Source organism: Petromyzon marinus, chromosome 15 (assembly GCF_048934315.1).
Source record: "Petromyzon marinus isolate PM22_M1 ecotype Great Lakes invasive population chromosome 15, UKy_Petmar_22M1.pri1.0, whole genome shotgun sequence".
NCBI lineage: Eukaryota > Metazoa > Chordata > Hyperoartia > Petromyzontiformes > Petromyzontidae > Petromyzon > Petromyzon marinus.
The window spans coordinates 481,949-495,136 of NC_133681.1; the positions used below are offsets into that span (position 1 = coordinate 481,949).

The 13,188-nt window shown below is 59.8% G+C and overlaps 1 protein-coding gene across 6 annotated transcripts in view; it reads right to left on the reverse strand.

The window, feature by feature from the left end:
• Positions 1–13,188, reverse strand: part of GREB1L (GREB1 like retinoic acid receptor coactivator) — an 89,960-nt gene that overhangs the window by 26,618 nt on the left and 50,154 nt on the right. For 5 of the 6 annotated variants that reach the window (XM_076067171.1, XM_032954580.2, XM_032954577.2 and 2 more), the window contains 4 exons: positions 8,747–8,888; positions 4,380–4,537; positions 3,797–4,054; positions 2,985–3,161 (listed from right to left, as the gene is read on the reverse strand). In XM_076067171.1, the coding sequence (XP_075923286.1) occupies positions 2,985–3,161; positions 3,797–4,054; positions 4,380–4,536 (592 nt within the window). In that variant the 5' untranslated portion in view covers position 4,537; positions 8,747–8,888. Of the gene's footprint in view, positions 1–2,984; positions 3,162–3,796; positions 4,055–4,379; positions 4,538–8,746; positions 8,889–11,324; positions 11,701–13,188 lie in introns of those variants that run through there. The other variant, XM_032954578.2, reaches the window with a different exon arrangement.

Sequence of the window (13,188 nt, forward strand, 5' to 3'; positions counted from 1 at the left end):
AACCTGGCCAAATGGGGGCTCTGGACAAGTGCGAGGGGCTGGTAACCCCTACACCTTCAATTAACTACCACTAAACGACGATGCAAAAAAAACGTATTAAGCTTGTGCCGGAGGCCTCGGGGGGACAGGCGTCTATGACGTCTCCTGGCCAAACCCTATTTGGCAGAGCCAGGAGACTAAATCCTTACCCTCGAGGCTCCTCCAAAAACAACAAAAAACCACGACGGGTAGCCACGTGGAATGTTCGAACACTCACTGCGGAGGAGAGGCTGCCACTCCTCTTTCGGGAGCTGGACCGGTACCGCCTGGATCTTTGTGGCATTCAGGAGGTCCGGTGAACCGGCCACCATGAGGGATGGACAGTTCTCTACTCGGGGCAGGAGACTGCCAAACAACAGGGAGTGGCTCGTCTTCTGAACAAAGAATGAAGGGGGCATGGGAGCGTGGCAGTGAGGCATGGGAAGCTGTAAGCCCCAGGCTACTTTGGGTTCACCTTCCCATCAACCAGAGGCGAGGAGTAGTGGTCGTGGTTACTTATGCCCACACCGAAGACGAACATCCGTGGAGGGATGCAGGCAAGGCCGATGAGTCAGATGCCTTCTTTGACCTCCTGTCACAGGTGCTGGCTAAAGTGGCCCCTCGGGATAGAGTAATCTTGTTGGGTGACTTCATTGCCCGAGTTGGTCATGATGCTAGCACCTGGTCTGGAGGAACTGGAAGACATGGGCCAGATCAGCTCAATAACAATGTTAGGAGGCTGCTAGATTTGTGTGCACCCCCATGGGCTTGTAATTACCAACACGCTGTTCCGGCATCGGCGCATCCACACAACATCATGGATGCATGCCGGGTCCAAGCAAGAACATCTGCTGGACTACATGCGGGCCCATGTCCTTGAGAAGAGGGACCGCACAGACTGTAACAACTACAGGGGCATCTCACTCCTCAGTGTGCCGGGAAAGGTCCTGGCAAGGATTATTCAACATCGCCTTGCTAGGCACGCTGAGGGGTGCGCGACAGGGATGTCCTCTGGCTCCCACATTATTTAACATCTATTTAGACCACGTAGTTCGTGAAGCCTTCAATAGCTGTACCGGAGGAATTTCCATCTGGTACAGATACAATGGGAGGCTGATCGATGCCCGGGTGTGGTCAAGGGATGGCTCCCTATTGCTCAACCATATATGCCGATGATCTGGTAATTGCTGCTCGCTCAGAGGAGGAGTTACAGGCGCTGCTGCTGAATCTGGAGCTTGCCACTAAGAGGTGGGGACTTACCATCAGCCCCACCAAAGCTATGCACCTGCCTGGGTATTTTGTACCATTGGACACTCCACTCCCACAACTCCCAATTGGTGATAGGGCAGTTGTGGAGAGAGTGGAGAGTTTCCCATACCTGGGCAGTGTGCTCATGACCGGCTCCGGTTTGACAGTAGAGGTCTCACTCTGAATCAGTCGAGCGGTATTATCTTTTCATCGGTTGCGTAACACTGTGTGGAAGCTACCTGGTCTGTCGCTCCGCACAAAGCTTCAGGTCTTCTAGACCACAGTCATTCCCTCCGTTCTCTACGCTTGCGAAACGTGGACCCCCCTAATGGAACATCTTCGCCGGTTAGAAACAATTTGGCTGGCCTGCCTACGATCCATTTTAGGTTTAACCAGGCTGGATTGTGTGAGGAGCTCACATTTCCTTGAAAGATCTGGACAAAGTCCCATCGGTGAGCTCCTAAAGCAGGCAAGGCTGCATTGGCTGGGTCATGTAGCCCGCATGCCCAGCCCCCGCATGCCCAAACAGCTTTTGTTCGGCCGGATCGAGGGGGCTAAACGGGCGCGGCACGGGCTAGAGAAGAGATGGAGTGATGTGGTATAGGAGGATGTGGAGCTGAGTGGACTTGCTGATGACTGGTACCAGCGGTGTTAAGATCGGCCTCTGTGGAGGAGGCTTATGAAGGACGCTACTGGGCAGTTGCAGGCAGCGACGCTCACAACAACGAGCGGAGCACCGGGTGGCTAAAGCACAGCAATTTGGCACAGTAGGGGGCACAGGTGGTGTATCAGCCAGTCGTCTCAGTCAGTCGACCCGCGTGGCACCTGGGTCTGTCCCGTGACCTCGTGCCAGCGTGCGTTCAACACTTCACGTGGCCTCAACATGCACATAACCTGGCACAAGCGTCGTGGTGACGTCATCGACACTTGGTGCTGGATGGCGGTTGTTGTTGTTGTTGTGTGTTGGGGAGCGGTAGTGTAGCGTTTAGTGCGCTGTGCTACAAACCTGGCTACCCGAGTTCGATTCCCACTGACGGCCAACACCGGTGAAAATTATCGGAACCGGTCCCGCAACCGAGCCTCAAATGAGTATCTGGCACAGTGCATAAACATCGCCACTGCAGAGACGAATGCGGCCGGAGCGTGTTGCTGGTCAACCACCCCTTTGTGCGGCATGCCGGCCTTCAAAGGTGCGCGCTAACAGCACTTGCTCCAACAGCCTATTGAGGCTACAAGGGGGGATTTTTGTGTTCATGTGGAGGAGGCTCGGGATGGACGGTACTTGGAAGTTTGAGGCAGTGGCACTCCAGCAACAACAGAGGGCGGAGTGACACTCAAAACAATGAGTGGGGTGCTGGGCTGCTAACACAGCAAGCTGGCACAGTGGGGAGCTCAGGTGGTGCATCTGCCAGTCATCTGCCAGGCAGTAAACCCACGGCACCAGGGTCTGATCTGTGACCTCCTGCTAGCGAGCCTTTGGACACTTCAACATGGCCTCAAAGTGCACTGAGCCTAGTAGAAGCGCCGCTATGACATCATCGTCACTTATTGCGGAATGGCGTCTAACGTTGTTGCTTGTTGTGTGAGCGTGAGTTACGCAGCAGCGCCTGCTTGCCGGCGTCTGTACGTGTGTGGTGGCCAACAGTACTTGCCCCAACAGCCTATTAATGGCTATTTTGGGGATCTTTGTCTTAGTACGTGTGTGGTGCGTGCATTACCCAGCAGCGCCTGCTTGCCAGTCTCGTCGGGCAGGAAGCGGCGATCGACGGCGCACACGAGCACATGCTCGGGCAGCGAGGGCGACTTGGCCCCGACGAGGTGGAACCCGGGAGGCACCTCCAGCGCGTCGGCGCACAGCGACACCAGGCGCAGGTCCTTGCCGGCCTGGCAGAAGCCTGCTTGTGGGCCAGCACGCGCACGGACACGTCCACACGGCTACACGTACGCACATACATATACACACACACACCATGCGCACACAGGCAGAGGCCTGCCAGGCATATACACAGACGGATACACGCACATGCAAAGACAAAGATCCCCCAAGTAGCCGATACAGACTGTTGGGGAAAGTGCTGTTAGCGAGCGCCCATGAAGGTCGGTTCGACGCACGATGATGTGGTGTGCCCAGCACCACGCCCGGCCACCTTTGTTTCCTGAGTGCTGATGTTTACACACCATACCAGGCACGCATTAGGTCGACACACGAGTAACTGGTGCCATGATTAAGGGCCATTGCCCAAGACTTTGCCTTTCATGAATATTTCCTTTAAGGCCACAGCGTTACTGGCGAATGTTTTGAATGCTTCGGTGGAGTTGACCTGGAGGAGGTCCAAGACCGGTTCAAATGTTCAACAGTGATGTTGGCTTTGGCCAGACATCAAACTCACTGGGATTGTGATGCAGTGTGCTAACTACTGCACCACTGCTCCACCCTGGGTCGCACACACACACACACACAGGAGCACGATGATCCTGCCACCTGCGTCCACAGCAATGACGATGATGACAGTGTGTGCACGGCTCTCACCGTCGGTAGTGCAGCACCCTTCTGGGGGGGGGTTGGGTGGGTAGAGGGTGGGGGGGCTGTTGGAGTCCGAGAGCCGCTCCTCCCCCTCCTCGTTCTCCTCGTTAGAACCAGAGCCCTCCTTGCCGGCGCCCTCGTCGTGAGCGGCGCCGCGACGCCCCCCGCCTCGTCGCCCCCCCATGCTCCCACGCCCTCCCCCAGCGTCTCCGCAAACCCCCTCCCCCAGCTCCTGCTCCAGCTCCTCCACTGTGGGCTTCACATCTGAGACACGAGGAGATACGAGGAGGACGACACGAGGCAAGGATGTGAGACAAACGTGAAGGCAGACAGGGAAACACACGAGGGAGACCGGAGCGGACATGAAGACACCAGGGGACACGAGAAACAGCAGGGCCAGCATTGTACACAAGACTGCACAGACGGCCTGGGGCAGCACAGGGCAGCTCAAGGTAGTGAAGTTCCACTCGGGACCACATTGCGTTGCGATACGGTCCAGCGTAGCGACGTGAAGGTTGTGATGCCGCGATGCATTCCGGGTGTACGTTGTGTTGCGCGATACAGTCCACGTGCGCCGTTCGTGCTGTACCCTCAGGGGAGCCGGGGTCCTGCTCGCAGTCGAGGTAGAGCTGCGAGAAGACGGGGCGTGGCAGCGCGCTGCCAGAGCGCAGCGACGCCTCGATGGAGCTGTGCAGCGCCTCCTCGAACCGCGCCGACTTGAGCTGTCCCGCGTACGCGTTACCCATCCTGCACCGCAACCGCCGCACAGCAACCGCACGGCCACCGTCACAACCGCCGCCGCGTAACCTTGGGCCTCCACCTTGGACCTCCACCTTGGGCCTCCACGCGAAGAAGCGTGGGGCCTCCACGTGGAACGGCGTTGGGTTCCGCGCGGAGCCCCAACCCCCAGAGTGAGGGGGGGAGCTTTTGTTTCGAGGCGCACTCCCCGCCACCCCCACCTCGGCTCCAACTCCGCGAGCCGTACAGCTGTGGCAGTTGGCATCCAATTAATTTAAGTGGCCGTGAGTGCTGCCCCACGGAGGTGGAGGGCGGGGGGAGAAGAGTGGGCCCTCCCTGTGGCCACCTCCTGCTCGCTCCCCCCTTCCAAACCGGTGCCCCCCAAGACCCCAAGAGGCGGAGGGTACAGAACGGGAGAGTTAACAAGTTGGGGGGGGGGGTCTCATGAGCCCACTGGTCCCCCCTCTCCTCAGCAGGGGCCATGTGTGTGGAAGGACATTCCAGCCTCTGCTCCCTCTTTGTTGTGTGTCCTTCTTGTTGGTTTTATCTCCTGTCCCCTCCTCCTGCACCCCCCACCCCTCGCACCCCCCTCCCCCACCACCACTGCCACTACCACGGCACATCAGATGGCGCAGATCTGGAGAGGCAGAGGGAGAAAGGGGGGAGAGGGAGGGGAGAGTGGGGGAGATGCCGACCGCTGCGCTGGCTTGAAAAGGTGGCTTCCCTTGGGGGTTGGGGGAGCAGATAACCCTGACTCCCCCCAGCGCAATGCCCCTCCCCCCCCTCCTCCTCCTGCCCCTCACCCACCCCTGGCCAGCAGGCACACATGGCCACAGCACTGGTAGTGGGTCACGTGTGGGCGAGTCGGGGGAATGAGCGAGGGGTGAGTGTTTGGTGAGTGAACGGTGAGCGGAGAGTGATCGGTGTTTCAGTAGTGCGGTGAGCGATAGGTGGGTGAGTGATGAGGTGAACTAAGTGCGACTGGTGACTGAGCAGGAGGACAGCAGTGGGTGAGCGGAGGGGTGAGCGGAGGGGTGAGCAGAGGGGTGAGTGGACGGGTGAGCAGAGGGATGAGCAGAGGGGTGAGCAGAGGGGTGAGAGGACGGGTGAAAAGAGGGGTGAGCAGAGGGGTGAGCGGATGGCTGAAAAGAGGGGTGAGTGGAGGGGTGAGCAGAGGGGTGAGCAGAAGGGTGAGCGGAGGGGTGAGCAGAGGGGTGAGCGGACGGGTGAGCAGAGGGGTGAGCAGAGGGGTGAGTAGAAGGATGAGAAGGAAGGGTGAGCAGAGGGGTGAGCGGAGGGTGAGCAGAGGGGTGAGCGGAGGGGGTGAGTGGACGGGTGAGCGGAGGGGTGAGCAGAGGGGTGAGCAGAGGGGTGAGCGGAGGGGTGAGTATAGGGGAAAGCAGAGGGGTGAGTAGAGGGGTGAGCGGAGGGATGAAAAGAGGGGTGAGTGGAGGAGTGAATGGAGGGGTGAGCAGAGGGGTGAGCGGACGGCTGAAAAGAGGGGTGAGTGGAGGGGTGAGCAGAGGGGTGAGCAGAAGGGTGAGCGGAGGGGTGAGCGGACGGGTGAGCAGAGGGGTGAGCAGAGGGGTGAGTAGAGGGATGAGAAGGAAGGGTGAGCAGAGGGGTGAGCGGAGGGTGAGCAGAGGGGTGAGCGGAGGGGGTGAGTGGACGGGTGAGCGGAGGGGTGAGCAGAGGGGTGAGCAGAGGGATGAGTAGAGGGGTGAGCAGAGGGGTGAGCGGAGGGGTGAGCCGAGGGATGAGTGGAGGGGTGAGCGTGGCACGTGAGGTGTCTGAAGGTGTCGCCACCTCTTCGGTGTCGCTTCTAAAGGGACCGTGTTCACTGCAGTGTAGAGTTAATTCGGCCTTCCTCAGTATAAACTCTCGATGAGTGCACATAGACAAACTAAGAAAAAAGTGATTAGTGATGAGAGAGATGTGTGTTGTGATGTGTGTGTCTAGAGGTGTGTGTGTGTGGAGGAGGCTCGTGAAGGACGCTACTGGGCAGTTGGAGGCAGTCGCCCTCCAACAACAACGGATGGCGGAGGAGCGATGCTCACAACAACGAGCGGAGTGCCGGGTGGCTAAAGCACAGGAAGTTGGCACAGTAGGGGGCACAGGTGGTGCATCAGCCAGTCATCTCAGTCAGTCGACCCGTGGCACCTGGGTCTGCCCCGTGACCTCCTGCCAGCGGGCGTTCGACACTTCACGTGGCCTCAAGGTGCACATGGCCTGGCACAAGCGTTGTGGTGATGTCACCGCCACTTCGTGGCGAATGGCGGTTGTTGGTTGTTGTTGTGTGTGTGGGAAGTGGTAATGTAGCGGTAAGCACGCTGCGCTACGAACATGACCACCCGAGTTCAATTCCCGCTCATGGCCAACGCTAGTGACGATTATTTGAATTGGTCCCGAGCCTTCCCTAGGTCGACTCAGCCTCAAGTGAGTATCTGGTGTGGTGTATAGACATCGTCACTTCGGGAGACAAAGGCGGCCGGGCGTGGTACTGGCCACCCACCCCCTCGTGTGCATTCATAGGTGCTTACGAACAGCACTTGCCCCAACAGTATGTTAAGGCTAAAAGGGGGATCTTTGTCTTTGGTGCAATTTGTGTGTGGGGGGAGCGGTGGTGTAGTGGTTGTGGTGAGAAGGGAGCGACCACCCCTCAACATCAACAACTCAGCGTCTGCTCACCCCACTCACCCTGCCCACGAGTGGTGCCCACAGCTCACCGAGCCCTCACCTCCCACTCGACCAGCCAGCGAGTGGTGAGCACACAGCGGACAGAGATCCATGGAAAGCCCTAGGGACGTCTGTGGACGCGGGTGACTCAGCTGGCAATGTTTGACAGCCACTGTGGACCAGCCTCTATCAGCAAGGTTCCTTCTTCCCATTGTATCTTCGTTTGCTCGGTGTTTGTTGGTCTCATTTAGTGTGGTGCTGCACAGAGCTGGAGTGGGATGAAGCATGGTGTACAGCAGGATACGTACGACTGGTGCTGTAGATGTGTGCGGTGCAGTGTGCACCGTGCGGAGCAGCGTGGGGGCGAGAGCAGTGGAGTTGACCTGAGTAGGCAGGAATGAGTGGGGGGTGAGTGTGGTGAGGCTGGGGTGGGTGTTAGTGGGGGTGGGCATATATATGGGGGTGTATATGTGTGTGTGTGTAACAAGCTCAGTGTGTGCGAGAGGCTGGTAACCCTTTCAATGTTTTACACCAACCATTACCAGTATCCTCGGTGGAAAAACACGCACAGACACACACGCGCGCGTGCGCACACACACACACATACATACACGCACGTGCTCTCACACACGCACACACACTACCATGCCACTATGCAGAGCGCCAACAGATTTCCTTGACCCCTGACCCCGGCCCATGCCCGACCCACTATTTGTCGCCAAAAATGAGCAAGGTCACCTAATCCAATAAAGGTCGCGGCCTCTCACCCCCTCCCTTCGCCGCAGTGCCCCCTGCCCCCTCCTCCTCCTCCTCACAAGGACATCGCTTACCCCTCCCCACCATCACTTCCAATCTCACAGCCACAGCCTCCCCCACCATCCCCACTGCATTATATGCAGAAGGTCACCATTTTTGTGGGCCCAGGTCTCCCTGGCGCGGCACCTCGTTCCGCACGGAGCCCACGCGGGCAGGGACGGTGCCGCTCGCATCTCCCCCTTCCGGCCCGGTGACCCCGAGCGAGGAGCCCGCTTATCCTGTCCGTGCGTCTCTCCCTCGGAAAAGGGGACCCTTCGCGGAGTCCCCCGGGAGGGTCCGGGCGGCGGTGGCACGCGCCCACGCTCGCTCGCAGCTGTGGGCTTCGGGGCGCGGACATCGATCGTTATCGACGCGGCGCCCACGGCGATCCTCTCCGCGTTAGAGACGAGAGGCCCCCCCCGCGTGCGCCCTACCCCCTGAGCCCCTCAGAACCTCAGAAACCCCGCCCACCACGGGACTGGGCCCCCACGCCGGTGGCATTTGAGCGCCGCAATGCCATTTGATTTGGGGGGGGGGTGAGGTCTCTGTGGAGGGCGCAGTCTCACCCTGTAAAAATTAAATCTTGACTTCGATCGCTCAGCGAATAATTTGCCTCGCGGTGAGCACGGTAACACAACTCCAGGCTCGGTGCAGGGGCGGAACCCCGGTTTCCCGTCAACCCCGTTTGGTAGCGGTGTGGATCGGCACAGTCCGCGTGGAATTGCCGGCGGCGTCGCAAACCGTCACCTGTCTCCACGCCGGCGTTGCTCAATGCTGCTCCGCTGGCCGCTCCATGGCTCCGCGGTCGTGTCAGTGGTTGAGCTCCTCCCTCCTCACCGCCATCCGCACCGCCACAGCACCGCAAGCGCCGACGCCGCCAGGCACTCGGCTAAATGACACAGACGCGCAGATTTGGCGGCACGCATGAGGCGGAGAGCACGGTGACACGCGCAGCCACGCACGCGGCGAAGGTTTAGTCGCTCCCCGAATATTCCTAGGGTTTCCAATAGACTGGAATAGGCGGCAGGTGACAAGCAACCACAGTCAGACGTAGACCCGACGTGGTGTGCCAGGTGCAGATATAATATCCGGGTCGCCGACCCGGCCGAGAAAAGGCACAGCCCTGGAACTGATCGCTCGTGCCACTGCTGGCGGAAGAGCCCCCACCAGAGGGAGCTCCTCTACAGGGTATGAGGCCTTCTCTTCCACGCTGGACAGACATCTTGGGAGAGGTCGTCGGAGCACCCACACTTCACCCCACAACACGCAACCTGCCAACGGACTGCATTTCTGCCTGACAGGCCGAGATGAAAGAGCCTTGCGCGCAAACACGGGACACCACCAGACTCTGCAGACTCCCTTATCTCATCCTCCTCGGCCACCTGCGCCCAGTGTCCACCCACGCATCCCGACAGAGACCCTAAGAGAAACGAACGCTTCGGAATTCGCCGACGACATGTACGCGCCGCGGCTCCCGGCCACGGCTCCCGGCCACGGCTCCCGGCTCTCATCGTTAAACTCAGCCGAGCTCTCGGGAGTGAAAAACGCCAAGTGTGAACTGGGGAGTCGTGTTTCCACGCTCGGCCCCCCCGAGCGCCGACTCTTCCCCCCAACCGAACTGGACGGAACCCGCGCCGCCTCGACACGGAACGTCGACAACCACGGCAAACTCCGGAGGGCAGCCCGAGGAGGGCAAGGGCAGGGCTGAAGGGTCCCCGAGCGGCTTCGAGCGGACGCTGCGAGAGGAGGGGCACGGGGCGAGTGTGCAGGTGGCGATCGTCTCAGCCCGTTCGGGGTCGGTGTGAACCTCACTCCACAGCGCAGGCCTCGTGGCTTATGCACGCGCGTGTTTGTGTGTGTGCGCGTGTTCATGTGCGTGTTTGTCGTGTAACGTGTGTGTGTGTGTGTTTGGGTGTGCATGTGTGTGTGTGTTTATGGGGGAGCGGTAGTGTAGTGGTTGGCGCGCTGCGCTACGAACCCGGCGACACGGGTTCGATTCTCGCTCACGGTCAACAACAGTGACGATAACCTGAACCGGTTCTGGGCCTTCCCTAGGTCGACTCAGCCTTACACGAGTACCTGGTGTGGTGTGTAACATCGCCACGAGGGAGACAAAGGCGCCCGGGCGTGGTGCTGGTTACCTATCCCCTCGTGTACCGTGCCAGCCTTTATAGGTGCCACTCACTAACAGGACTTGCCCCAACAGTCTGATAGGGCTATACGTGGGATTTATTTCTTTGTTGTTTTCTTCATGTGTGCGTATGTACATTTCTGTGTTTGTGTGTCCGTGTGTTTATGTGTGTGTAATGCGTGTTCATGTGTGTGCACATTTGCGTGCGTGTGTGTTTATGTATGGCGTGTAAGTGTAATGTGTGTGTTTGTTTGCGCGTGTGTGTGTGTGTGTGTCAGGGGAGTGGTCGTGCAGTGGTGAGCGCTCTGCGATATGAACCCGGTGACCCGAGTTTGATTCCTGCTCACGACAAATAACAGCTACGATTATCTGAACCGGTCCTGGGCCTCTCCGAGTTTGACTCCGGCTCAAATGACTACCTGGTGCGGTGTGTAAACATCGGCACTAGGGAGGTGGCTGGGCGTGGTGCTGGCCTTCATAGGTGCTTGCTAACAGCACTTGCCCAAATAGTCTGTTAAGGCTATCTAGGGGATCTTTGTCGAAACGTGTGTTTTTTATGTGTATCTGCTTTTGTGGATGTGTATGGATGTGTTTTTTATGTTTGTGCGTGTGTGCGCGTTTGTGTGCGAGTGGGTTCATGTGCGCATGCACAAACCAAAACACATCCTCCCACCATCACTTACACCGCACGCACGTATTGCCTCGTGTGAGCACGTGTGTGGCATCAGTGTGTGCATGCACACACAGTAATGTATTCACACACATCAACATTGCGGATTAACCACGATAAACAGGCGGTTTCACAACCGCCATGCACACAGCTCACACTCAACCCTCACAAGCATTCATATTGAAACACAAAGACAAAGATCCCCCGTATAGCCTTCACATACTGTTAGGGCAAGTTCTGTTAGCAAGCACCTATTAAGGACAGCACGGCACACGAGGGGGTGGGTGGCCCGCACCACGTCCATCCACATTTGTCTCCCCATTGGCAATGTTTACACCCTCCACCAGATGTTCATTTGAGGCTGAGTCGACTTAGGGGAGTCTCAGGACCACGTCACCCTCTAAAACACCCACACACACGTGCAGGCACCTCCCGTGTGCCGTATAACCCACGCGTGCGGGCACACCGACGAGGATCGCGCGTGCGATGATGGGGGACTCTTCGCTGGCCCCGCGCGTCCTCACCTCCTCTCTCTGGGCGCCGAAGCGGCGATGCTTCTCTGGCGTCGCCAACGCCGCCGCCGCCACCGCCGCTAGCGCCGCCTGAAACCCAACGGAGCCACCGCCCCCCCTCTGGTCACCGAGGTCAGAGGTCAGCGGCGCCCCGTCAAGCGCCGACCTTGTCCACCTCCGATTTAAAAACCCGAGCGGTGGGGGCGCCGGTGCGGTCGCGTCGGCCGCTCCGCGACAAACGTCGCGATCCGGCGGCGATCGGCGGCGAGAAACGAGCGGCGCGCGGGGACCGCCGCGCCGGCGTCTCCTCGTCGTCGTCGCTCGAGGGGGATCCCGGGCTGCCGGCCGGGCCAGCGTGGCGCTGGGAGTGACGCCGCGTGAATGGAGGTGATGGTGACTCTCGAGAGAGATTCCCTCCTTCCTCCCCTACACCCCACCCCGCACAGCCCCAGGGAGTTCAACAGACGAGCTCTGATACCATCAGCAAATAGCTGCCTACCTCATCAGCTCCACCACCCCCCCCCAACAAAACCACCCCCAACTGCACACATTCCATACCCCGCCTCCCCCCCCACCACCACCACCACCCCCTTTCACAAAAAAGGACAAAATTCCAAGCTTTCCCCCCATCCCCAACAGCACACGCGCGCGCGCTCACACACACACACGCGCGCATGCACGCAAGACAGCGACCAGCACGCGCTACAACCGTACAAAAAACCGGATCCAGCTGGCTTTTGTAGCGACGTTCTCTTCCCCTCTTGGCTGCCTCCCTCTTCCCACCCATCCCACGAAACCCACAAGCACTGTACATGCGCCGCGCACGCTGCACGCCGACACGATCGCTGCTTCCGTGGCGCACGTGGAGGCGGTGCAGGGGCAGCGTGGACACGGCGCCAGCCGCAGCCTCGCCACCGCCGGCACGGTGCCGACAGGACCACGGCTCGGCCTCGCCATGCCAGCCTGGCCATCTCGGACAGCCTCGCCCGGCCACATTACCCACACCCCACGGCCCGCCGTCACCGTGCCGGCCACGCGAGCGCAGCCTCGCGAGCGCAGCCTCGCGAGCGCAGCCTCGCGAGCACAGCCTCGCGAGCACAGCCTCCGCGCGGAGTCCGAGGGAACCGTTGTCCCGGTCGTTTCCATCCACGAATCTCATCAGGCCTGGGGCTCAGAGAAATCCCCCCCACCCCCCACGTCCTCACGAGCTGCACTTCAGGAGACTTATTTCTAACGCGGAGGGAGAAATGTGTCAATAATCGCAGTTACAATTATCTTAGCGGCGTCAACATTCGACCGCATCTCAGACTGGAAACGAACGCCCGGGGCCCCGCCGGGGGGGCCCTCTCCGCGAGCCCGGAACCGCAGGCGACGGGCCCCGAGGTGCCACCGCCTGCGCCACGCCGGTGGCCGGTTGCCGCAAACGCCCGACGTCACTCGTCTCCCGTGATTTTGCTCGCCGCTTTAAATGAGGCTCCGACGGCCTACGGCAGCCGCAGGGCTCACGGACTCGGCTACCTCGGTCACATCCGAGGCTCTCGATCTCTCGTCCAGTGTCAGCCCTAGCACGGGGAGCGTCCCACGGCACGTGCTGGGCCAGCACAAGCCGGAACGCTGTGACATCTGTGAAAAAGAGCTTTGTAGCTCCAGTGTAAATATTCCGATTCCGATTCTGACGAGCAGCGCGCGGCGCCTCCCCGCCCGCTACGTTCCGCGTGGGGCCACGGCTCCGTAACTTGAGCCGGGTCTCCCGTCCGGCTTGGCGGCGCACGCGCCACCGCGTCCAACGCACCTCCTGCACTGCGGATGCCCTGGCTACGAGTCGCGTTCCGCCCGCTCCCGTCTAACGAAACATATTCGGTGAAAAATGAAGCCC